The sequence below is a fragment of the Colias philodice genome, chromosome 26 (genome assembly GCF_061535455.1).
Source record: "Colias philodice isolate Cphi_HAF_F1 chromosome 26, ilColPhil1 Martin Lab GWU primary, whole genome shotgun sequence".
NCBI classification, from domain to species: Eukaryota; Metazoa; Arthropoda; class Insecta; order Lepidoptera; family Pieridae; genus Colias; species Colias philodice.
The window spans coordinates 3014484-3039019 of NC_143111.1; the positions used below are offsets into that span (position 1 = coordinate 3014484).

At 32.5% G+C, this 24536-nt stretch overlaps 1 protein-coding gene and 1 long non-coding RNA gene across 3 annotated transcripts in view; one reads left to right on the forward strand and one right to left on the reverse strand.

The window, feature by feature from the left end:
- Positions 1-24536, forward strand: part of LOC149476816 (uncharacterized) — a 110110-nt gene that overhangs the window by 65881 nt on the left and 19693 nt on the right. For both annotated transcript variants that reach the window (XM_089711122.1, XM_089711123.1), the window contains exons 2-5: positions 12284-12419; positions 13117-13294; positions 17182-17568; positions 17737-17858. In XM_089711122.1, the coding sequence (XP_089567248.1) occupies positions 12284-12419; positions 13117-13294; positions 17182-17568; positions 17737-17858 (823 nt within the window). The remainder of the gene's footprint in view (positions 1-12283; positions 12420-13116; positions 13295-17181; positions 17569-17736; positions 17859-24536) is intronic.
- LOC149476818 (uncharacterized) lies at positions 5608-6345 on the reverse strand. Its single transcript, XR_016317780.1, has 2 exons — positions 6096-6345; positions 5608-5792 (listed from the first exon to the last, which is right to left on the reverse strand). It is a non-coding gene; the product is annotated as an uncharacterized LOC149476818 (long non-coding RNA).

Genomic DNA, 24536 nt, shown 5'->3' on the forward strand with positions numbered 1-24536 from the left:
AGACATTTGTAAACAACTCTATCTTATCACATTACAGTTTACACACCATATTTAATGTTTGTTTTTCAGTCTGAGTTAGATTAGGTATTTAGTTTGCCTACAATCTAGAAAATAGTGGTTATTACTTTTTAGATGTGTTTTCAATTGTAATCGGATAGGATTAGATTATCTTAATAAATACATATTAATTTAATGATAACCATCGTAATATAACTTATCACCATTTATATAATAAATAATAATTTAGATTCTAATTTCGATTCCCAGATAAGATTTTTGCTGTGACATATTATCCATAATCCATATTATACTTTAAAAAATATCAATTACGTAATATCACAGTATTACAATAGGAAATAATATTGTAATACTGTGGTAATATTCAGTCAACCTTTATTTATATTCCAATGGCCTCATATATTCGGAAGATTCCACAAAACAACAGCTGTTCTGGTGAAGTATTTTTATGGATATTTAAAATAAATGACAAAAATAAAACAATGGTTTGCATTTTGTATTTTTGTACATGAAACTGTGTTTATGTATAATATGGTAGGGTCATTTTCAAAATATTTGTACGTCACGAAATTGTCAGTAAACTGTTTCGTTAGGAAATGTCAGGAAGTTGTAAAAGTAAGGCTGTATTCAGAATAAGGTAATATTACATATAAAAAAGTAAGAAGTCACTAGTTAAAAAAAATATATATTTTTAGTTACAAAATAATCAACAAACAATCAATTTTTATAATTCTCTGTTTGCTTTTCCTTTTCTTTTCTTCTATCATTAGCTTCTTTCCATTTTTGTCTTCGAGCTTCTTTTTCACTGTCATTAAGATCTGATATTTTTCTTTGTCTTTGTTTCACTTTCTCGAGCTGTTTTTTCCTTTTCTTTTCATATTTTTCAAGGTTTTGCTTTTTTAGTTTTTCAATGTATTTTTTTGCCGTTCGGCACCGGTTAGCGGCATTCTGAAACTAAAAAAAGCTGTTGGATATATGTATTTTGAATAAAAATAAAAACAAAAGTAAGCATCACTCGTGTGGGTGGAAAAGCGATCAACACTAAATGCAATAAGGCAAGCGTTATCCCATCAGAAACCACTTGTAAAATTGGAGGCCAAGACTCACTGATCCGCTTTCACTATAAAAAAGTTATCAGATCCCAGGAAAAGTCAAGTCCCTAAGCCCGACTTTACTAACCCTACATCATGGTTTAAAAAAGTATGGCCTGTAGTTACAAAAAAATAATCTTGAGAGATTTATTGTTTTTCTCCTTTATTATTATTCGTTACATTAATTTAACACACATTTTAATATCTTATTTTCATACTTTACACATGAGACCACAGCTTTACCGTCTACAATTTACTGACGTCAGTAAATGTCAAGAAATTGTTCGTCAGTAACATGTAAAAAATAACCTAAGAAATACTTTTACACAAAACATAATCACATTTACCATTAGATTGAAAGTGTAATCTATTACTCTAGTCATAATTTAAGTATATTACAATTGCGGTAGGTGAATTCTTCAAAATGTACTTACTTTTGTTGAGAATACGTCGTTAGGAAATTGTAACTAAATTTTTTGCACAGCACACTACTGGACTTCTTCCATGTCTGGACGACGAACAAAATGGCGGCGCGTTAATGTGACCTTACTTTTCGTAACATGACCAGTGTTGCCAATGATTAGAGTTAGATTCTTCTTCTTTGTGATACAAGAAGTTGGTTAAATATGTCAATAAATCAGTGTCACGAAATTGTAACGATTGATAGGGACATTTTTATTATATGTAATTCTTCGTTTATTTAAGGTAATTTAAATAGTTTAATCTATCAGATATAACACTTCAAACATTGCTTTTTAATTATGATACAAAAAAATAGGAAGTTTCATACAAAAATTCTGATAAAAATATTGGTTTTCATTGTCGTCCACATAGGGGACATTAAAAAAATGTATGGAGCTTTTTTTGTTACTTTATTTTCACATGAAATTTATGTAAGAATTTGAATCGCAATTCATTGCTTTTTATCAGAAATGATATGCAGTATGCTTAAGTTTAGTCTGTAAAACGTTAACAATGATTTATTTCAGTCGTAACCATATTTTTTTCGAAGGTTTTTTAGGGGGACAAACATTTTGTAGTAATGTACAATTATTTTGAAAACGACTCGGTATACATTTAAATCATAACAATATGGTTACACGTTTACGGTCGCGGTAGTGTCTACTAGACAAATGCCTTTGATTAAAAAAAAATATATATATGCCTTTAAATAGTTATTAGTAGATATAAGAAAAAAATATACACGTGCCAGTAAAATTAATATAAATGAATATCAAATGACCTTTACGTTGATAAACATTATGTTATCAAATCATGAAAATGATTGAATAATATTTATTTAGACTTCAAACGAATGATTTTTCATCGTAACTAAATATCGATGCAAATGTAAATATGAGAAAAATTTAAAAGCACAATCCTTAAATAAATACAATCTGTTCCAAACAAAACAAATATAAATAAGCGTTAATAATATTTGGTTGTTTATATTGGCGCGTATGAAACATGCGATTTAAGATTTATTTGTTTTAATAGAATTTTGATTATTCAGCAAATATTAAACTTATGTAAGATACTTTACTAGGTAGGTATTAATTATACGATATTTTTATTTGGATATGTATTTATGTAAATGTATTGATAGAGAAAACAACACAGCACATTGATTTTACATATTTAACCGTAAATTTTCACAGTTAATCGTGATGTTTTGTAATAGTGTTCAATGGTAGAACATTGATCACAAAGTTTCATAACAAGGCTATAATTAGGAACAAAGAAAAATCAAAGAGTTTTTTTAAAAAGTTTTAATGCGCTAGGGTAGTAAAAAAAAATAATTTGGAAAATCCAAAAGTGCACGCCTCATAATTTTTTTTTAATAAATATTTATTAATTATTATTTTTGTTTATTTAATAACAATTAAACCACATCGAATCAGACCCTGAAAAATGAAAGGGTTCTATTCCTGAGCATACTCAAGCGTAAGAGAAAAAAAAAGACTCGATTAGTAAAGTATTTCGGTCGCTATCGTGTTAACAAGAAAATGGATCCGCACATACAGACACACGGACGTCCAAGACAGAACTTTTTTAAACTGTTTTTTAACTAGTTTAAATAACAAAAATGACATCAAAAATATCATGAACGTTAAAAATAGTGTTTTTTCTTAATATGTGTGTGTATGTATTATCTTACAAGTGCAATGTATGATACATAAAGACATTTTAAGTTTGAAAAATCAGATGTTTTGCGCGAAGTGACAGTAGTACCCACCTCAACGCTTCGCTTATGAGGCGTGCAATTGATGTTTATCTGAAAATTAACTATTATTTTTTGTACATTGTGGCATGATTCTTTGTTTTATATGTATTATAGTTTGTGGGAATGTGTCTATCACATCATCACTACATAGTATAAAACAAAGTCGCTTTCCCTGTCCCTATGTCCCTATGTCCTTTTGTACGCTTAAATCTTTGAAACTACGCAACGGATTTTGATGCGGTTTTTTTTAATAGATAGAGTGATTCAAGAGGAAGGTTTATATGTATAATAAGATCCATTAAGTAGTGGAGAAGTACTGTTATTTTTGAGGTTTCTAATGTGATGTCGTAAAAAATTACATTTATTCCGCTTACATTGCAAACGCAGGCTGAACCCTACGAGTTTTATCAAAATAATGTACTAAGTATTATACACATTGAAAAGGTCTACAGAAAAGTCCGCGATGGTATATGTCTATCTCTTATGGATAACCCACAATAACTTTTTTTTGTTATTTACTTTTTACGACAAATAATGGCTAATTTTCGAAGCGATTTTAACCAATACAGCATTAATCCTTAACCAATTAAATACCATGGATACATTGTTCATTTAATATAGATCTATATGGCCCTTTACACCGTATGATTTAAGTGAATATTTTCGAAGATATTACAGATTTAAAAATTGCAGGACGTAGCGTTTGCGGCCGCCCGGCTATGTATTTTATACCCGTGCGAATTGCGATGCCGGAGGCCGGAGCGGGCCGCTATATTTTTATACCTATACAACGTTCACAATTTTTCTGTAGTGTATTTAGTATCAGCATTGCACCCGTGCGAAGCCGGGGCGGGTCGCTAGTATCATAATAAAATCTAAATGAATTTGTGCCCTTAAATAAGTTGAATTTAACATAATATTATAGATATTTTATACCAGATTTCACTACGAATCTAGCACGTGTATTGGTTTTTTTGCAAATATTATAGTTTTCCATAAATAATGGAGCAGGCTCGCATTTTGCTGGCACATATTCCTAGCTATATAAGAATTATGCGATTTTAATACGAAACGAAGATGTCATAAAGCAAAAACAAGGTTATTTGTCGTTCTTGGCTGGCGGGTCAAGTTACTGACGATTTATAACTGTTTTTAAAAATTTATTGATAATAAATGATAAAGTTTTGTAATATTTTATCACTAAAAATTATGTAGGAAAATATTCAGGATGTATTTTTATGCATAAGAAATATTGTGAACTAAATTAAGTTAAAATACTGTTTGTTAACGATCGTTTTCACTTTCCCTTAATAATAATATGACTATGTATTCAATTTCTACAAACATTTACTACGCCCGTAAGAAAAATGTAATTACTTTTCCAATAGAGGCATATAATATTTTCTATTCGCCGTCTTGTTTATTATTCAGAGACGCGGCTAGGTTGTTAAATCGATATCTTCATTCTTCATATTATTATATAAGTACATATATGTATACCTCTACATATATAAAAATGAATCGCAAAATGTGTTGGTAAGCGCATAACTCGAGAACGGCTGAACCGATTTCGATAATTCTTTTTTTATTATATTCCTTGAAGTACGAGGATGGTTTTTATGTAGAGAAAACGTAAATATGTAACCACGGGCGAAGCCGGGGCGGACCGCTAGTATACATATACAATTGTACATTACATCAGTTAAAATTAGTAACTAGAACAAAAAGCATATAATGAAGACTTTTGAAATTGACAAAAATCTTTGTATTAAAAAGTAGTTCCTCAGTTTCTTAATCAGTACCTACTTATTAACTAAATTTTACAAATATTGCAACTCATTTAGCTTGCGCTTAGTCCGTCAAAACCACAGAACAGTAAAAACATATAGAAGTGCTGTAATGTCTAATTAGTATGAAAACCAGTGTCTATTAGCTGTTTTGTTTCTCATTGCACAGAAATTCCAAATTCGAAAACATTCAGCTACTCCACAACAGAGGGCGTTAGTTTTCGATAGATATAAATTTGAAACGCAACACATAGAGATAAGGTTGAAATTTGTGTCACTCAACATTAATGACATTAACTTGATATTTATCTGATGCTATGCTCTGAGGGATGTCAGCCTTCTTATAGATAATTCACAAATAAATATTTTTTGTGTATTTTTTTTTCTTTCTTTTATATGAGTATAGTATAATGCGTCACATTTTGGAGTAAGTTTATTACTACTAAGTACGTCTTTTTATATTATTATTATTAAATAAAAAACGGAATAGAATAGTATAAATCTATATTTACAAAATACAAACAGAAAATATGCATTATTTTAAATCTTGGAACTGCTGTAGGTTTGATGTATCGGTGGCCTTTGTTAGACCGCTTAGTACTGTTCGGCATCCAGTTAACTCGTCACGTTGCATTTATCCATTTCTCTTTTAAATTAGCCTCTTTGGGAAATCTATAAATAAATTAGACAAATGAAAGCCAAGGAAAAATAAAATAAAATTTAATATTTATAATGTTTGTCTTTTCTAAAGTATCGATACTGTCGATATGCACCACAAGCATCACTAAAGCGAAATTCGTTTGTTTATTGCAATAATATTCCAGAAAGTCTTGTTTGCTGTTCAATCTATAATAGTACTAATTTCTTATGGATTAAGGTTCATTTTGACTAGATATTTGTATACAATTTTGACAAATTACGACAAGCGAAGTTATAACATAAAATATAATTAAAATAAATTAAAATAAGACTTACCGACGGTATGAAATGCCTTCATTGCTGATATTATTTCGTCTGCTATCATTTTTGCACGCTTTATACCGAACAACACGTCCTAATTAATGAATAAATATGGAAAAAAGGTTTGACAGCTGACAACCGACTCGAATATTTTTCTGCACACAACTGAGAGCAAGTTAGGTGATCTAAACTTATCATTGACACGTGGGCCACGCCCACATCACACTTCTATCTACTTTACTGTTCTGTGGTCAAAACCCATTGAAGATTTATAACGCCACCTTACAACAGAAAAGTGTACTATAAAAACTACGAAAAGTGTACTCCAAGTATATGCAAGTAAAAACTGTAATAAGCTGTTTAGTAATAACATTGTTTTGTATTATGAGATTAGTTCTATAATCTTTGTAACCCTTTAGAGAAAATACGTGTTTATTATTGTTCTTTTTTACGATTTCAAGGCGCTCTTATCAATTTTATTAAGGTCGTTTGTAGTAAACACATATGATAGCAGCGATTTTATTTATTTCTTATTATGTGTTTAATTGTATTTATTGACAAGATAATTATGTTAGCATTTGCATAGGAAATTTATTTTTACATAATTTTTTCAGTGTTACATGATATAATATGCTGTATACTTAGAGCATTAAACCAGCTTTTATACTCCAAATAAGTCATTCTCTATTTCTGATTCCTAATACCATTGTCTATTTTATAAATTATTTTTGTACACTCAGTAGTTATAGCCAAAACATATTACAGATATATTATATACGTGATATTTATCTAATCTTATTTGTTTATAATTTATCTCTAAGGGTTCTTGAAGTGGTGTTATTACAAAGATAACATTTTCTATATTTACTTTAATCAGAGAATAATCTTGGTTATAGAATAGAATACTTAACAGTAGCTAACGTTATAGTCTCTGTATACTATGGTTATAGTGAGGTTAAGCAGCCACAGGAGTGTTTTTAAATGAAAACTATTCAAAATTTATTAACGTAAAACTTAGCATAATATTTTACATAACAACCTTATTCTATATCGTTTATTGGTGATGATTTATAACTCAAAATATTCTCTTTCCTGGTAGATTTTATTACAAACAGGCAACGAACCCTCATGCTCTCAGGACAGACAAGGCGAAAAAAATGCTAAATGAAAAATCAAAATGGTATGAGAACTAAATATTTAAAAATACATATTAATATGTATTTGTTTAAAATGCGGAAATATACAGATTTTATCCACGGAAGTTGACATAATATATGGTAAAAAGCCTTGTGGTCAAGACGATAACTTTGAATTTTGCACTTAAAAATTGTGAAAACGTACAAATTGTCAAGGACAGGAAACAATAAAATAAATAAATCGACTATTTATATTTAAAGCACTGCTTATAATAATATATAAAGAAGCCATAGCTTCATTTAGTTTTTGGTTTAGGTATTTCAAAATTATTATTTATATCTTAATTTAGGACTAGGTACAGTTTGGAACTTTTCTCATGATATTATATACTTAGGGTGCACTCACACACATCAGTCACCGTCAAGTCACCGATGACTGATCGGTGACGGTTTGTGTACGTATCCACAAACACCAGTCACCGTCATGTTGTCCGTCAGTCACGTCGCCGGTTTGACTGAATCATTGAACACATACATCAGGTTAGGGAGTGATTAGACGTGTGTCACGCTAGAGAACATGTAGCAATTGACGGTAGCACGACGCTGACTGAACTGAGACGTGACGGCACCGGGTGAGTGGGGATAAAAGTATGATACATGTATGGAAAGATTATTTGACGTGCCTGACCGGGGACGTCACTGATAGATTTCGTGCCGGCGACTGTCGTGTGGGAACAGAGTCATACTAGAACTATTGATACATATTTTTTTTTAATCCTGTCCGGTGACGTGCCGTGACGGTGACTGATGGGTGTGAGTGCACCCTTAATCTTTATTGTTTGTCAATAGCCTAACTCTACTTTCTTGTTCCAGAACATGTAAGTTAGGTGAGAACTTTCTAAATTATAGGTATATACATAAATATTTCATAATTGAAATTGGTGTTTCAGAACTTCAGGGGCATTCTGTGATCTGTGTTCAGGGGACACCAAGGAGTATATTCCATTTCTAGTTTCGAACAAACCTATAGATTTTCATGTTCATAAATAAATCTACTTGATGGACTTGGTTCCCTCGAATTCAACACGAGGAAGGTTTCCACATATCAACTAAATGTACATTTTCCTTGTTTATACTATTATCTTTTTACGCAAATCGCGTTCAAATCACACACGATATCAGTGTGCGTTACATAAAAACAATTATTTGTCTTGCATACAATGTGTTTACAAAGTTAATACCCGATTTACCCAGTAACCTGGCAAATAGTGAGCGTTCAGTGAGCTTCAGTTATATAAATAAACCTATTTCAAAAATGGGGTGATCACTTTAATGTATGCGTGTATGGGAAAATATCGTATTAGCATAGTATCATCACTACATAGTATAAAACAAAGTCGTTTTGTCTGTCCCTATGTCCCTTTGTACGCTTAAATCTTTGAAACTACGCAACGGATTTTGATGCGGTTTTTTTTAATAGATAGAGTGATTGAAGAGGAAGGTTTATATGTATAATAACATCCATTAAATACTGGAGAAGTACTGTTTTTTTCGAGGTTTCCAATGTGATGTCGTAAAAAATTACATTTTTTCCGCGTACATTGCAAACGCAGGCTGAACCCTACGAGTTTTATCAAAATAATGTACTAAGTATTATACACATTGAAAAGGTCTACAGAAAAGTCCGCGATGGTATATGTCTATCTCTTATGGATAACCCACAATAACTTTTTTTGTCATTTACTTTTTACGACAAATAATGGCTAATTTTCGAAGCGATTTTAACCAATACAGCATTAATCCTTAACCAATTAAATACCTTGAATACATTGTTCATTTAATATAGATCTATATGGCCCTTTACACCGTATGATTTAAGTGAATATTTTCGAAGATATTACAGATTTAAAAATTGCGGGACGTAGCGTTTGCAGCGGTACCGCGGCCGTCCGGTGCGGGTCGCTATGTTTTTATATACTTACAACGTTTACAGTTTTTCTGTAGTGTATTTAGTATCAGCATTGCACCCGTGCGAAGCCGGGGCGGGTCGCTAGTAAACTATACAATGGTATTTTAGTGCAGTAGCCTCAGTAGGGCTACTAAGTCCATGAGTGTGTGTTTGTCTTCTTTAAAGATGACCAAGCTTTATTTCTGGGGCAAATAATAATTAGCAACATCAAGTCATGATTAGACACCAAATTTAGTAAATTAAAACAGTAGTAAATTCAGTAGTCATAAGGAAATGGCATGTTTTAAAAAACATAATTATTCTATAAATTTACATTTAAATTTGCGTAATACCTAAATTTTAAATTATATTACAATCTTTGGTAATTTTTCTTATGAATAAAACATTAGATAAGGCTGTAGGTATTCTATGTATCTGTATAATTATAAGAGTAAGCTATCTGTATTATTAATTATAAGAAAAAGAGATTTTATTATGTACCTATAATATGTATTACGATATAATATATTTTTATGTCCACATCGTTTATATCGACAAAAATATTATGTTCGCGCTTCAATCAGCTGTTTGGCCTGAGTGCATTCACCCCGAGCCATGATACGCAATAAGTAAAATATAATGTATTGGTTTCAAATTTTAGTCAAGTTCATATACATACTAATTAGTAATTGATGACTCAGTTTTTCATTTATGTTAGTTGCTTTCTATTGTATTTATTTTGTTTTGTTCATAAAAAAATAAAATATTTTAGGGTTGGCTATCAATTCTGTTGTTAATAATCTGTAAAATTCTGACAAAAAATAATCTTTAGTTTTCTTTTTTGCCTGTGCACCACTTTCAAGAAAAGGGATATTTTTTATTTTTTTTTTTAACCTACTTCGCGTCGTAAAAAATAGCATTCAAAAATAGAATCTTCATTTTAAAATCGCAAAATTCTAGAAATGTGACAGCACGATGAAAAATGGCCGATTCGCATTGTTTTATGAGCGAAATTGCCCTAAATCACACATAAAAGATATGAAATGAAATGTTTTTAAATACTGTCTTGTTATATAAAACTTTTAAGTACTATGAATTCGTTGAATGTGGAACACGAGAATTCTCGCTAACGAAAATGTCTTGGAAATTACTGCTTTTCTTAAAATGCGAAGTTTTTGTTTCTATTTTATGCACTTGTATAATTATTACAAGCTTTTATATTTGTTTCGTTATAATAAAAAAAGAAAGAAAAATTTGAAGTGATCGTTCAGTTACTTATTCTTTTATAATTGCTATTCTATTCGGGTATTATGTATTTACTATCTATATTAATTATTAGGTAGATAATATATAGCAATATAATATATGTAGTTTCAAAGACAACGTTCGTTAGCGTTTCCTAAAATATTATATTGAACTCAATTAAAATTAATGACGTCACCAAGTATAGTTTGGATAGGTATCCAATCTTCTAATGGAAATTTTACACTAGGTGTGTTCCATGACATTAATTACACCGTATTATAAATACGGCACACACTTGACTGCACTATTAGGGCTGATAACTTGATGTGACATTGTGAATAATAACTCAGTGAATAGGAGATTTTAGAGTTTCAGTGAACTTGTCTATGAGTAAATTGTCTGAGAAAATAACCATTGACGAAAAAAGAATTTGTGGGTTCTTTACGAAAGGGTTTATAATTTATATGAACATTGTGGTTGCAAAACTGTTAATGTTCGTAAATATTATATTAGATTTGTCCATTATTAATCAATAGGTACTCGTAAAAATTACAATAATTAAAAGAATAACTGGTTTATTTGGAACATGTGCGCCTCATGCTTTCCCAGTTATACCGTTATATCAAAACATTGAACAATGCGTCTATTAATATTATAAAACATTTTAATACAATTTTCAAAACTTTGCTAGCCCTTTACTTTCCGTATTATAAAAAAAAAAACAAAACTGTCAACCCTAACTGCAGCTAACCTGTCTGACATGCACAGTTCATTCACCCTGCACACAAATCTGCCCTGCGGCTCTCATTTACCTCCCTTTGTTGCTTTCAATACACCTCTGTAGTCTATACATCTTCTACTTGTAAGGTTTAAGGTGCGTATAAATTAAGCGCGGCAGCCGCGCGAGCCTATGTTCGACCAGAGTTGACGTTCATTTGCTGCGCGAGCCAATATGTAGATATATTTTATGTTGAACGTAGTTGCCGCGCGCGGCAGGCGATCCATCACGAACAGACCGCGGCGGTTAGTTCAGTGTTCACTCTTGAGTATGGACGCGCGTGGTCGGGCGGCTGCCGCTTTCATTGTGATTCACCATCTTATTTGTAAAAAAAAAATAAAAGAAAAAGGCGTTGGTGGATGAAAAAATTATATCTAAATAGATCGCTATATGGCGTGAAACTTAATTGTGGTATTTATTGTAGTATTGGGAGGATTTGCTGTTCCACAAAAATTCATTAGCGCCATACAATTGTAGTAGTAAACGGCACTTTTCGTTGTCCATTTTTACGTATACGCCGCGCGAGCCGAATCACCAAAACTACAAACCGTCCACACGGCGCGCGAGCGAACGCCTGAAGCTCCTTTGATGCGGTCTCAAAAACCGACAGTGAGCGGATCGCCCCGCGGCACGTTCGAGCGCGGCAATGTTCGCGTCGCCGCGCGCGGCGATGCCGTCTACATAGTGCGCGGCCGCCGCGCGCGCCTATGTTCGATGGTTTGCCGCGCTTAATTTATACGCGGCTTTAGATACGTGCTAAAGATTCGGGCTTGATTTTCTTAGCCTAAAGGCATCCTTTTTGAAGTGTGTTCTTATCTGGATATAAGTTTTGAGACATACTTTGTATGGAACTATGGAGAATCTGTAATGAGCTAGGATACTATTTGTTACTTTTATTTTTAAGAGCTGCTTATGCATGCAAATGTCTGCAGTTTTGACACATGATGACCTTTGTTATCGTCTCGGTATGGTTAATCATTTTTCAACCAACATTTTCAAATTATAGATCACCAAACGGACAGTTATTTATCTTCTACCCAAGTATACAATTATTTCTACTAAAACACACGCATTAACTCTTTTCCTTTGTCCACAGTGGTATACTGCGACTACAGCGGGTCTGGTCGAGCGTTGCAGTGGATAGAAGAATACATTGCGCGCGATGTTCTACCGACGCATGCGACGCGTTGCACCGCGCTGTCTGTCACCTCTGGACAGACGGAAATATTCCGGTAAGTTCAAGATCCCACTAATATATTAAATTCGAAAGTTTGTGAGGATGTTTGTTACTCTTTCACGCAAATACTACTGAACCGATTACAATGAAATTTGGTATGTAGGTAGCTGAAGACCCAGAATAGGCTTTTTATCCCGAAAATCCCACAGGAACGGTAACCATGCGGGTTTTTCTTTGACACGCGGGCAAAGCCGTGGGCGGAATTTGAATTCGAAAGACGGACTTCAACCAGGGGAGTGTGCCCGCGGCTCATTGCTTCTTGTAGAGAGATTTCAATTTTACTTTTCTGTCTGACTTCTATATCTGTTGTTAATTTTGAACCTATTTATCTTTTGTAATTCATGCTTTGTTTCAAATGTTTAATACTAACTGCATTTCTTTTAATAAATCTGCGCATAACTTTTAGTCTTTAGATGAATACAATAAACATGGCTGATTTAAATTATTGTTTCGGTTGTAAGAGCGTGTCCAATATATTTGATAACGTATATTGTAGTAGCTACTTAATCAGCAATATATAGTATTTATGTGCTTGTTAAATGTAATAAACACGTCTAAAAGCCAAATCATGAAAAAATATAATGAATACGGATGCAATAATGCTCTTTACATCAGTTGTTTTCCTAAGAAAAGCTGTAGCTAGCCAATTAAGTCTAGTAAACACGATCATTTAATTCAACCATTTCTTACAGAACGGAATCAAAGGACATAATACGAAAAGTGGTACGAGCCAGCGAGGATGATGTAGTGGCACTGGGAGTGTCGCTCGCGAGGTTCCTCCGAGTGTTGCGTCCGCAGCAGGTGGTCGTGTTTGTGTCTTCGAGGGAGACTGAGAGGCAACTCGCGCCGTGGAAGGAGTGTGGCTCGGAGGTAAGGGGTTACTAGCTATAATTGTAGACTGTGTTTTGTTTTGTGTCCTTGAAGAAGACTGATAGGCAGCAGCGTCTTTGGAAGATGGGGGGTGGGAAAGATGAGTAGATTAGCTATTGTAGATTGTGTTTTGTTTTCTTGAAGGAGACTGATAGGCAGCAGCGCCTTGGAAGGATGGTAAGCTAGGTAAAGTGGAGTAGATCAACTTTTGTTGCTTGTTTTTTTTTTCTTTTTTATGGAGTGGTCAACAGCCTTGGTTATGCGCCTTATGGTAAGCGATTACCACTGCCCATGAACATTTAGGTGGTAGGGTACCTAGGGTAGTTGAAAGGTCTTTTAAAATGCGTTCAACGCTTTTAAGAGTAAAAGATCGAGAAGTATTGCAATATTTTATGATATTTTGTATGTTTGTAATGCATAAACTGAAAAATTTATTTGCTGATTTTAAATTTTCACACCAGTAGGTAGATTAACCATTCCAACGTGATAAAGCCTGTATTTTTCGCCTGTATAGAAGGTGTTAGATATTTAATAAGTAGGTTAAAATGTGTAATCGTACATGTCAGAATACGTGTTAAAGTACAATGAATTATCATGTCAGAAGTCAGAACACATTAATATTTGCAATCTATATTATCTAGGAACACGCATACTAGCTACGCTGTACGCAGCTATGAAGCTTATATTTTTTATCTACATTGTTAATTTTTGGTTACTGTAAAGTGGGCCAAGTACATTGCTAAAATTACAGGACAGTGTAAAATTTTAAAATGTACGAAATAGAAGACTGATCCAACGACTTATTACTAAGTATGGAGAATTATCACCAAGACAGATACTCCTGTAGTATTTTCCTGGTTATCATAATTCACGTATGAATAAAAATCTTTTAGATTAGTATCTATAAGATGTAGATTGGTATCGGTATCGGTATATGGAATATGTGAAGTACTGGTGAAGTCACTAGGTACCTAAATATCCTGCAAAGCCAATATCCCTTGGTTTGTTGATTAGTATACGTTTCCGATAAATCTATTTTAAACGTCTAACAGTATCGAATAACAAATAATTTTTCCATTGCAATTTTGCTTTATCGCAAACCGTAGGTCACGTCCAGCCATAATATTACGTAACCATTGCAATGTCAATACGGCAAATTCCTTCGCCTTATCAGCAATTTAAATGTTTTCATGCAACACGAGTATGATTTTAGTTTTCCAATATAAGTGCATTTGCCATTTGCCTCGGTTATTGAATAATGCACGGTCTGTTCGCTAGTGGGTAGGTACTCTATAAGCAATGCGCAGATTTTTGTATTCAGTTGATGTTGTGTCGATATTTTGTTCCCGAGGGAGTGCATTTCACTTCTGTTTCACGATTTCATTCTGGCTAGACTTGGCCAAGTGTGGTTTAATATGTATCTATCACTTGTACTATACAGAAAATTATCCACAAAGAGGCGTTGTAGTACGTTGCAAATACAATAATTTCACATGGCTCCAGCCATGTGAAATTATTGTATTTCAATCTTGGCTCATACATTTAGTCTTTAGATGAAGTCACGGCCAATTCAATGAGTCGAACTTTCTTTTACAATATGAAAGAAAGACAATATTTAGAAGCTTTGTTTATTATTTCCTCTTTATTTTAATAAAAGTGTTCAAATGTTAAGAAAATCTTTTTTCCCTTGCATATTAAGAAATATTTAGAATATTCATTGAGTGTGTTATATCAATAAACGGTTGGATAATAACCGTGAAATGCAATACGATTTTATAGCCCAGTTTACTGAGAGCTCTAATACAGATTCAATGGAAAATATTTTATATGAACTGCGCAAAATGGGATTCCAGATTGGTTTTACAGTTTCATTTTAGATTCACGATTTTCTAATACTCTGGCTTTTACTTATATATTTTCAAACGGACTCTTGAAGAAGGTAATGAATTTGCGTTCGAAGTAAAATATCTTATTTGCTTATTAAATATTTTTTTATGAAAATGCTAAGTGCTGAAAATAACACTTACAATATCATAGGTATCATAATACAATACACGACAATTATTTAGTAAGCCTTATTTCAAACTCCCAAAAAGTACTCCCAACTCCTCGGTTTTCGTTAGAAGACTTATTCCCAGATGCTTATTACACTTCGACACTCACACAGGGCATATCTTTATACGTAAAATATACTAAAATGAAGTCATGTTTTTAAGTGGCGTGTTAATATCCACTGAGCGAGCGCTAAGGGACCCATTGGTCGTAGGAGTGGACCATTATTTTGACGGTCGGTCACGAAAGTCGTAGATATACATGTGCTATTTTGGTTTCGTACTTCCGTGTTCAACAAGGACAAATTGTAATGAAAACCATGGAGTAGCTGTTGGAATATTTTTGTAAACATTTAGTTTGTGTGTTTTCTTAAACAAACGTTTCTTAGTTTATTCATTCGTTTTATTATGTTGTTATTTGATGAAAATTGTGCGTATTATAATTTAAAGTATAAAGTACTTTAATAAGATAATGATTCCTCTTTTACAATAAATTAATGACGGACATTCAAAGTATTGATATTTAATAAGTATATTATGTGTCTAAAACATCAAGTACATAATTGGTTTCCTTTCCTGATAATATCATGAATACTCCCTTACATAGAATGTAACAGCGAACAAATTAATATTAAATACATAAGCAAGTCCATTCAAGGAAGCCTTATAAAATGAGTAATAGCTTGCATAGTGTATTAGCGATACAATCTATTTATACGGTTGTTCACCTTTCAATTTTGGCATACACTGTAAGTACAGACGAAAATTATAATAACACGAAGTCTAAAAACGTATTAGAATTAATAGCGAGTAATATTGTTTGAGATAAAACAAATTAGCTATATATAGCATATTTTATTAAGCTAACTACCCCAGCAGACGTTGTTATGCCCTATTGCCCCTTTTACCTGTTTTCTCTCCAGAAAAACCTTCCATGTGTCTTAACAAAAACGTTAAAAACATTAGCCGAATTGGTGGAGCTGTTCTCGTGTTTTACACATTGGCGATTCATTTTTGTTACATAGATAACTTAAATCAAATTATAATTATATATGTTACTTTTTGTCTTATATATTATTATGCACTTTGTATGTAAGTATATCTTTTTAAACATGCGCTTTTTTGCATTAAAGACGACATTGTTAACACAATCTGGTTAAAATGCAAATCTCATTTGTATAACCTTGGTTGTAACGCGTTTTGTGCACCTTGTAAATAATACCTATAGTTCATTCAAGAATGCTTATTTCCCTAGCATTTTCCTTAGACGCCATACATGCATAATACTTTTAGCGACGGACAGTTTTTTTGCGAGTTTTTTCTGCTACACACTACTTTTTTCTCAGGCTAAAATTATCGTGGATCGGTCACAAAAAAGAAGTTCTATTTTAAAATTTATGATTCATCATGTTTTTTGAATTTAGAACACTGGACAAGTCGAAAGAGGCATCTCGTTGCATAGTTTATCAGAAGCTAATGTCATACATGCATTTTTTGTATACCTGCCGTATCCTTTCGGTTCATAGTATTTTTTTGATGTTATTTTTTGTATCGAATTATGAGTTTTTGCGAATGTTATCATTGTAAATATATAATCTATCAAAACTATTATACAATTAATAAACGTTTTGGTTCTATTTTTTTTTTATTCAACTATATTTAAATAGATCGAAAGGAAACGTCCAAAATATGAAATATTTCGACTTTGAATCCATATATAAATTGAATATGAAATCCAAGAACTCTCAACCCGTTATAGCAAGGGAACGAACAAAGCCAAAAGATGTGCAAATATGCACGCACTATATCGAATACTAATAGCTGTTATCTTCACAGATAATCAAGATACCAGAAACGAAGGAAGGGTTCATCGACCTGAACAACTTGGAGCATAAATTGCAAACAAAATCGGATTCTGGGAAGCTTTTGATAGGGTTTTTCCCGGCTGCTTCGAAGTTAACAGGAGTATTGGCTGATGATGTTGCCACGACGTTGATTCTACATCAGTATGGAGCGTGGGCGTTCTGGGATTATACTCTGGTGGCTCCCACATCAGTACTGGATATGAATCCCACGTTTCCAGGCGTGGAGGAGGGAATGGTGAAGAAGGATGCGGTTTTCTTCAATTGTGAGAAGTTCGTGGGAGGCGTGCAAGGCCCGTACGTTAGTGTCTTCAAGAGAGACGTGTTTAAGGATTCACCGATGTACTGTCGAGATGTTGAGGTACAGTTTGATAGTGTAAAGGTTGACTTAATGGCTCTGAACAATTGAACTTTTAAAAAGAGTGAAATTTTAAAAGACTTTGTAATATCAATCAATCGTTTTATAATTATCTTCACCTATAGTTATTATACCTATACCTTTTAAATACTAACCAATTAATGTATTCAGGCACTATCCGAATCAATAGAAGAGATAAGGAGTACAGAAGCTGTGCGGGCTGCGATAGTCATGCAGCTACGAGATGCTATTGGCTTACAAGCGATTGCGGACAGACAGGACCATATTACTAGGTAAGTTATATATGTAAGTGTTACTAGCTTTCCGCCTGCGGCTTCGCCCGCGTTTTATAGAAAAACCCGCATAGTTCCCGTTCCCGTGGGATTCAGTAGTATTTGCGTGAAAGAGTAATAAACATACACACACACATCCATCCTCACAAACTTTCACATTTATAATATTATGTATACTAGTAGGAAGTAGGACTTAGTTAAGATCAAAGTGTGATTAGTAAGTTAAGTATAAGACGTCACTAAGTGTGATAAGTAAATTAAGTACATATATATGCATGTAAGTCAGAGATTATGTCTAACACGTCTTGTAAGTACATCTTAAATTTTACTCTCGGAAAAAGGAGAAAAAAAGTCATATATAACATTGATAATACCAATAAACTTATCAATGAACTCGTTTAAAATAAAATAGATAATGATAATTGAGTTTACAAAAATCTAAAAACTGAAAAAGTGTTTTATATAAAATCTTTAGTTTCCTTTAAAAAGAAAGATAAAACAGCAGTCAACATTCATCAGCAAAGTGGTTCAGTTTATTTTGTCCAATTACGGGGTAAAGAAAAACATACTTGGATACTAACACATAGCAAGGCGATAGGAATTATAGTCCTTTTCACCTATGATGATTCCTGTGACACTTCATCGTGTTCCGAATTACGTATTTTATGTTTAAAACGCCAAAATAATTTTAGTGCATAATATTTTTATTTTATGGCGGCATTATTACCAAAAATATAAAAATGAAACATCTTAAGCTTATAAATCAAAAACAGTATTGTTTAGTTTAATATAATGATAAATAAAATAAAATAACACAAAAATATAATACCTACGCAATTCGTGTACATGAAATGGATCGTTGAAAAATCATAGAGTTGGAAATCATATAATCGGCGCCCATCTTGTGATCGTTTGTCATCGAGTCAATCGTCTGTACGAGTGCGTCAGCCTTGTATACAAGTTGCATGTTTATAAATTGATACTTTACGTGGTATTCTGTTATTGTTACTAATTGTTATTGTTGACTTTTTGTTGCTGTTGTTTGCTAAGTTTCCTTATTTAATTGTTGGCGAAATGCCGAAAAAACTAATTTTGGTACTTTATTCAAATCGATTTCATTTCCATATAAAATATTATCGATTATCGGAAACAATTGATACGATTTCAATAAAGACATCTCTACACGTGTCAAAAATCGATGTGTCACAGAAATCATCTTAGGTGGAAAGGACTATAGTTGGATTTGAGTGAAGCAATTAACCTACAAATTAAATCGTTAGTTAAGGCTGCAGTCTAGCAAAATTGCGTTTTCAACAAGTTATTTGACAATTTTTTCCCGGCTAATGAAATGATAAACTGAATTTTTTTTCTTGTTTATCAACTAGTGTTATATACGCAATGCGCGTGAATTTTTTCACATTTATAAAGTTACTTTATGTTACCTTAATCAGGCCTTCGAGATAAGTCTCTTTCCCCCAAAGACATTTCGAGCTAAGTTTGTGCACTCACTACGTTGCAACCGATTACAATTTACACAATCTGATCAGCGCATTATTATCCTTATATAGTCGTTATTAAAAACTGCTGAATACAATTGCCGAAAAACTTATGATTTTCTTAATTAGAACGTTATAAATTCATTAAATTTCCCATTTTTTGCCTTACAAAATCTATTGATAAATACTGCAAAAAGTTATTTTTTCCATTAATTTATTCGAGTTGGTTGAAGACCAATGAGTATTAATCCTTTAAAAAATTTTTGTTTTAATTTTGATAATTCTATAAATATTAAAAAAATATTTAAAATCATTAGGAAAAATCCTAGCGAATTTCTTTAGTCGCGCTCCTTGGGCCGGAGCGTTCTGACGTGTGCTCTACGCTCGATTTTCCTTCATACCGAAGTGAAAGTTGCTCTACTTCATTAAATTTAATATTTTTGTTAATTGATTATTTTTATCTTAGTTTTGTGCAATTCGTATTTTTAAACATTTGATTTCGATATGGAAAATAAACGAAAAAAATACGCGTGTAACTACTAGAAAAAAAATTATCTTCGAACATAAAGTTAATGAAACCAAATAGATTACAAAGGTGATTGGCAACAATTTCTTTATTTTACGGGGTGTCAGTAAAGGGATGTTTATTTCTTTAAAACTAAAGTAAGCTCATAAATTTTCTTATAATATAATTTTTTTGAAGTTCCAAAAATGTTTATTTTTCGTTTGAGAAATACGAAATATAATATAAACTTGTATTGAGAACTTGAACTTCCTAAGTTCATCCGGGGAAATCCCCATACGGGGAAAATGATTTGTTTACTCCAAAATTGATCCGAGGTGTTTTAATTTTTTCTTCTAGTCACTTTCAACGTAGCGGCATGTTGTTTGATTATTAATTTTGTAACTTAAATACAGGATGTTGGTTTTATATTCTGATCTTACAGACGCGCTGACAAATTTAGTCCGCCATTTCTAGTTTAGTCTACCAACTCTAAGTACCAATATTAAAACGAATGGATTATCATCACATCATCAAAACTCAGATGTAATGGAAGATCACAATAACATAGAAAATTCAGTGGGTGTTGAGAACTAAACAAACAGAAGTAACAGAGAAGCGAATAATAAAAAAATGGTTGCCTGTAAAGTCGGTTTTACGGGCGAAGATTTTACGTGACAACGTCTTTTTCTCGATCATAGTTGAGTGGGAGAGAGACGCAAGGCATTCGGCGGGCCTCTCTCTCGTTCGGTGACTCATCGTAACGTTACCGAGCGTTACGCTTTTTCATAAGTGACTCCCAGTCGCAACCTAATTTAAGACGTTGTCACGTCAAAAAAGAGGACGAAAACGATAATTCGTTGATGCTTTCCCTTTTCGACGTATTGTTAGGGTACATCACCAATCTGCAAAAAACAAAACTGATGATTCCCAATTGCTGATTAAAAATGAAAAACAAATAATCGACAACAGTGGTGAAAATTTGCTGATCACAATGAAACATCCTTCAGTGGTAGCAGATTTACTCATTTCAAATGTATCGGTGAACAGCGTAAAGGAGAGGAGGACAGGAAAACATTATGAATGTGGATGGTGGATTGTATAAAGGGTGTAATCGATAAGTATGTGCAGGCGATTATGACGTTATTATTGCAGGTATCAAAAAACTTAAAACTGATATCGAAATTACTTTACCTAATGAGCAAAATGACAATAATAACTTTTTAAAAGTATAACGAGAAATACTTATCTAAAAAATTTACTTTATACACTCCCATATCAAAAAGGGAAAATGGGACTAGTAGAAGTTAAATGTCTAATTCCGGCAAAAGACATGAATGCGGAAGATGCGGTTAAAAAAAATAATATTTGAAATACAATGCAAAAAATAACACTTTTGTCATAGATAAGAATCATGACTATTTTTTCTAAATTCAGGGACAACTAAACGTTGCAGAAGCAGAAGTCTGCTTATTTGCTGTTTGGACTAGAGTGAATAATTCGTTAAAAATAGAATATATAAAAAAGTATGTAACGTTTAGGCAAAATAAAATGATGGACCATTATCAAGATTTTACATAAATTGCCTACTGTCAGAATTGATTGATTCGAGACTTCAGCATTCGATGCCCATCAAGGACCCATCCTATATCATTCAAGCGATTGAAAAAAAAGAGATAAATCCAGTGCAACCGATAAAGCATCAGAATGCTAGCAAAAGATTTATTAGGTTTATCAATATAAATCTATATATTACACATAATATAATAAATCTGTAGAAGACACGAAGACTGACATCCACGCGGACGGAGTCGCGGGCGGAAGCTAGTCAGAAATAATTATCTTTTGTTTTCATTTGCGTATTTTTCTATTTTATAATTTTTTAACACAAACATTACATTTTTTTTTATTATATACAAAATTTGTTTATCTGTTTTATTAGTTAAACTGAACAACTTTCACTAAGAAACTTAGGTCGAAAAAAATGTATAGAGTTATGAATTTTGTATGGAAAGCTTATTTTCTTTTATATTTCGTCCAAATTTCTTTGTAAAAGTTGATCAGTTATATAAACATGAAGTTGAAGATATCAATAGAAAGTATTCGCAAATTTTGTGTACTGATAAAAAAAAATCACCCGGTGTAATTTTCACGAAAATTGTTTCAAATTGTCATTTTTGGTACTTATTACGAATATTAAATTATGCATACGAATGATTTAATTTTTAAAAATTAAGTGGAGCAACTTTCCCTTAGTACATTTCTGTGGTGTTTGGTATATACCTCGTAAGTGCAAAAATGGCCATTTTTTGTTTTTTGGCCATCTATACTGATAAAAAGGTCCTCTTTCGTTTGGTCTATGTCACATAAGCCTATTGATAGTAGAAATACCTTAAATAGGTTGTATCAAAACCACTTAAGTACAAAAAAAAATATTTTTATTTGATACAAATATATTAATATAACTTAATATAGACTTGTAAAACGAATACTCAATTCAACGAACGGCCATTTACAACGTAAGAGCACTTAACATAATTAGACCAAACTTGAATAATTATTATCATCACTTAACTTATTTGTACCAAATCAAATAAAATTATTTGTGAACTTAACAGGTCTTCTCTGAGTTCTCCCTTACTTAAATATAACGTTATTTGGCACATAATTTAAATCTTCAGACATTAGGTCTCAAGCCTATTATCTATAAAGAAACATGCATGTGATGCAAGATCTCTTAGACTTAGTGTGTTCAGAAACGTTTACCTATCTTTAAATCGATTTAAAGATTGGTAAACGTTTAAAAAGCCAAATAACGATACCTACATGCACAAGGTTTGATTCTTTGTCTCTTCAAATTCATTCTTTCATGTCAGATTAGAATAGATTTAGAAAAATCGGAGCTTATGGCAACATTTCACTATGAAACTAAAAGATAAAAGCTGTTTGTTTACAGATTCCAAATTTAACTGCATCTGTAGCCTTTTATAAAAGAAACTTTGGACTTTTAATTTAAAAATCCGCAAAGTTACTACTAAACGAACATTCCATTATGTTATGTATGAAGGAATAGCTCAAAGAGGTGCGGATGAAATCGCATCATGCTTATGGCATTTTATTAACCGTTTGGCAGAAGAAGTAGAGTAGCTTATTTTATATTCAGTGTTTTCCAGGTCAAAAACGGTATAATATCATGCCTGTTAAGCAGATATTGAAAGATTCATTCAAAAAAGAAACAGCACCATCTCCGTTCCCCGAGATAAATGAAAATGACCAGCAATCGCCATGATGTAAAATTAATTAATGAATCTGACTTCTTTCCATTTTCGAAACTATTGACTACCTACTCATTTTATCAAAAGAAATACTGCAACAGACAAAACTACATTTGGTTAGAACTGTATTTTCTGGTTGATGTATGAAAAGTCTAATGACGTAGATTTTAAATACTCTTTGAGTGAAAATGAAGAGTTTCTGTATTTCTGGTTTAAGAGAACTGAGAAAAAATAGAATTCTCCGAAGTGGCTTTGCCATTGGCCTCTAATGAGCCTATCAATATCGATGCTCTGAAATTCAAAGATATCTTAGATCTCCTGCCAATAAGTGATCCAATTTATGATATTATTATTTCAAATCATTGTCTCATGGTCCGACTAGAAACAATCTTATGACTTTCAGTGACAGTGATGACGACTATGAATTAATGTTGTAGTGGTACGTTTTACAAACAAATTTCATTTGTCTGGATCCAGCTCGTAACTATTTGCAGGGTAAAGACTAAAGACATCTTCTCACAAGGAGAAGACATGAGCAGTAATCACCACGCTTGCTCACTGCTGGTTGGTGATTTCAGACCATAATCCCGGTTGCCATCACGATGTTTTCCTGTTATTAGAAATGATGATGTTTTCTTGTTATAGAAGATGTATCTCTGGTTATTAGAGAATCTACTTATGCATCCGAAAAAGACACATTGGTACATGTCGGTTGATGGGATCGATCCCGCAGCATCTAGCACGGCAGGCAAGCGAACTACCGTGACTTCTGAACCACACACACACACACACTACTTTTAGGATTTTACTTTGTAGAGAGAGTATCAGAGAATTGCATATTGCACGAAAATCACAATATTTCCTGACTTTTTTATGAGTACTTATTTGTGGCAAATCACACTCCTATTCGTTTTTGTTTTTATATATGGTTAAATCCATTTGTATGGAAGACGTTTCCCCATAAAATTTGTTTTTTAATGTCTGTTTATTGTCTCCGTCGAAAAAAAAAAGAAAAATCCTTTCCATTAAGGTAAAAATAGGAATAAATACTAATTAAGAGTACAAATAAATATGCTCTAATCCACTTAAGTACACACGTTTTAGACATTTTCACATCATTTTCACATTTTTTCTTTTGGTACAAACATGTTAAGTAACAATTACTCTTGAACTAGAACATTTTTTTTATTTTTTTTGTAAGTGTTCAAAACTTGAACATAATAGACATTTAAATATCATAAATTTGTTTTACTCAAGTGTTTATTCCGATCTGTAGCAACAGGGTAGCAACCGTGAAAACTTTCAAACGCTCATACCCAAAAATCACCATTTTGCACTTAAGTGGTACGTACCAAATACCACAGATTTGTATTATTTACATATAGGATGACAGGATGCATTTGTT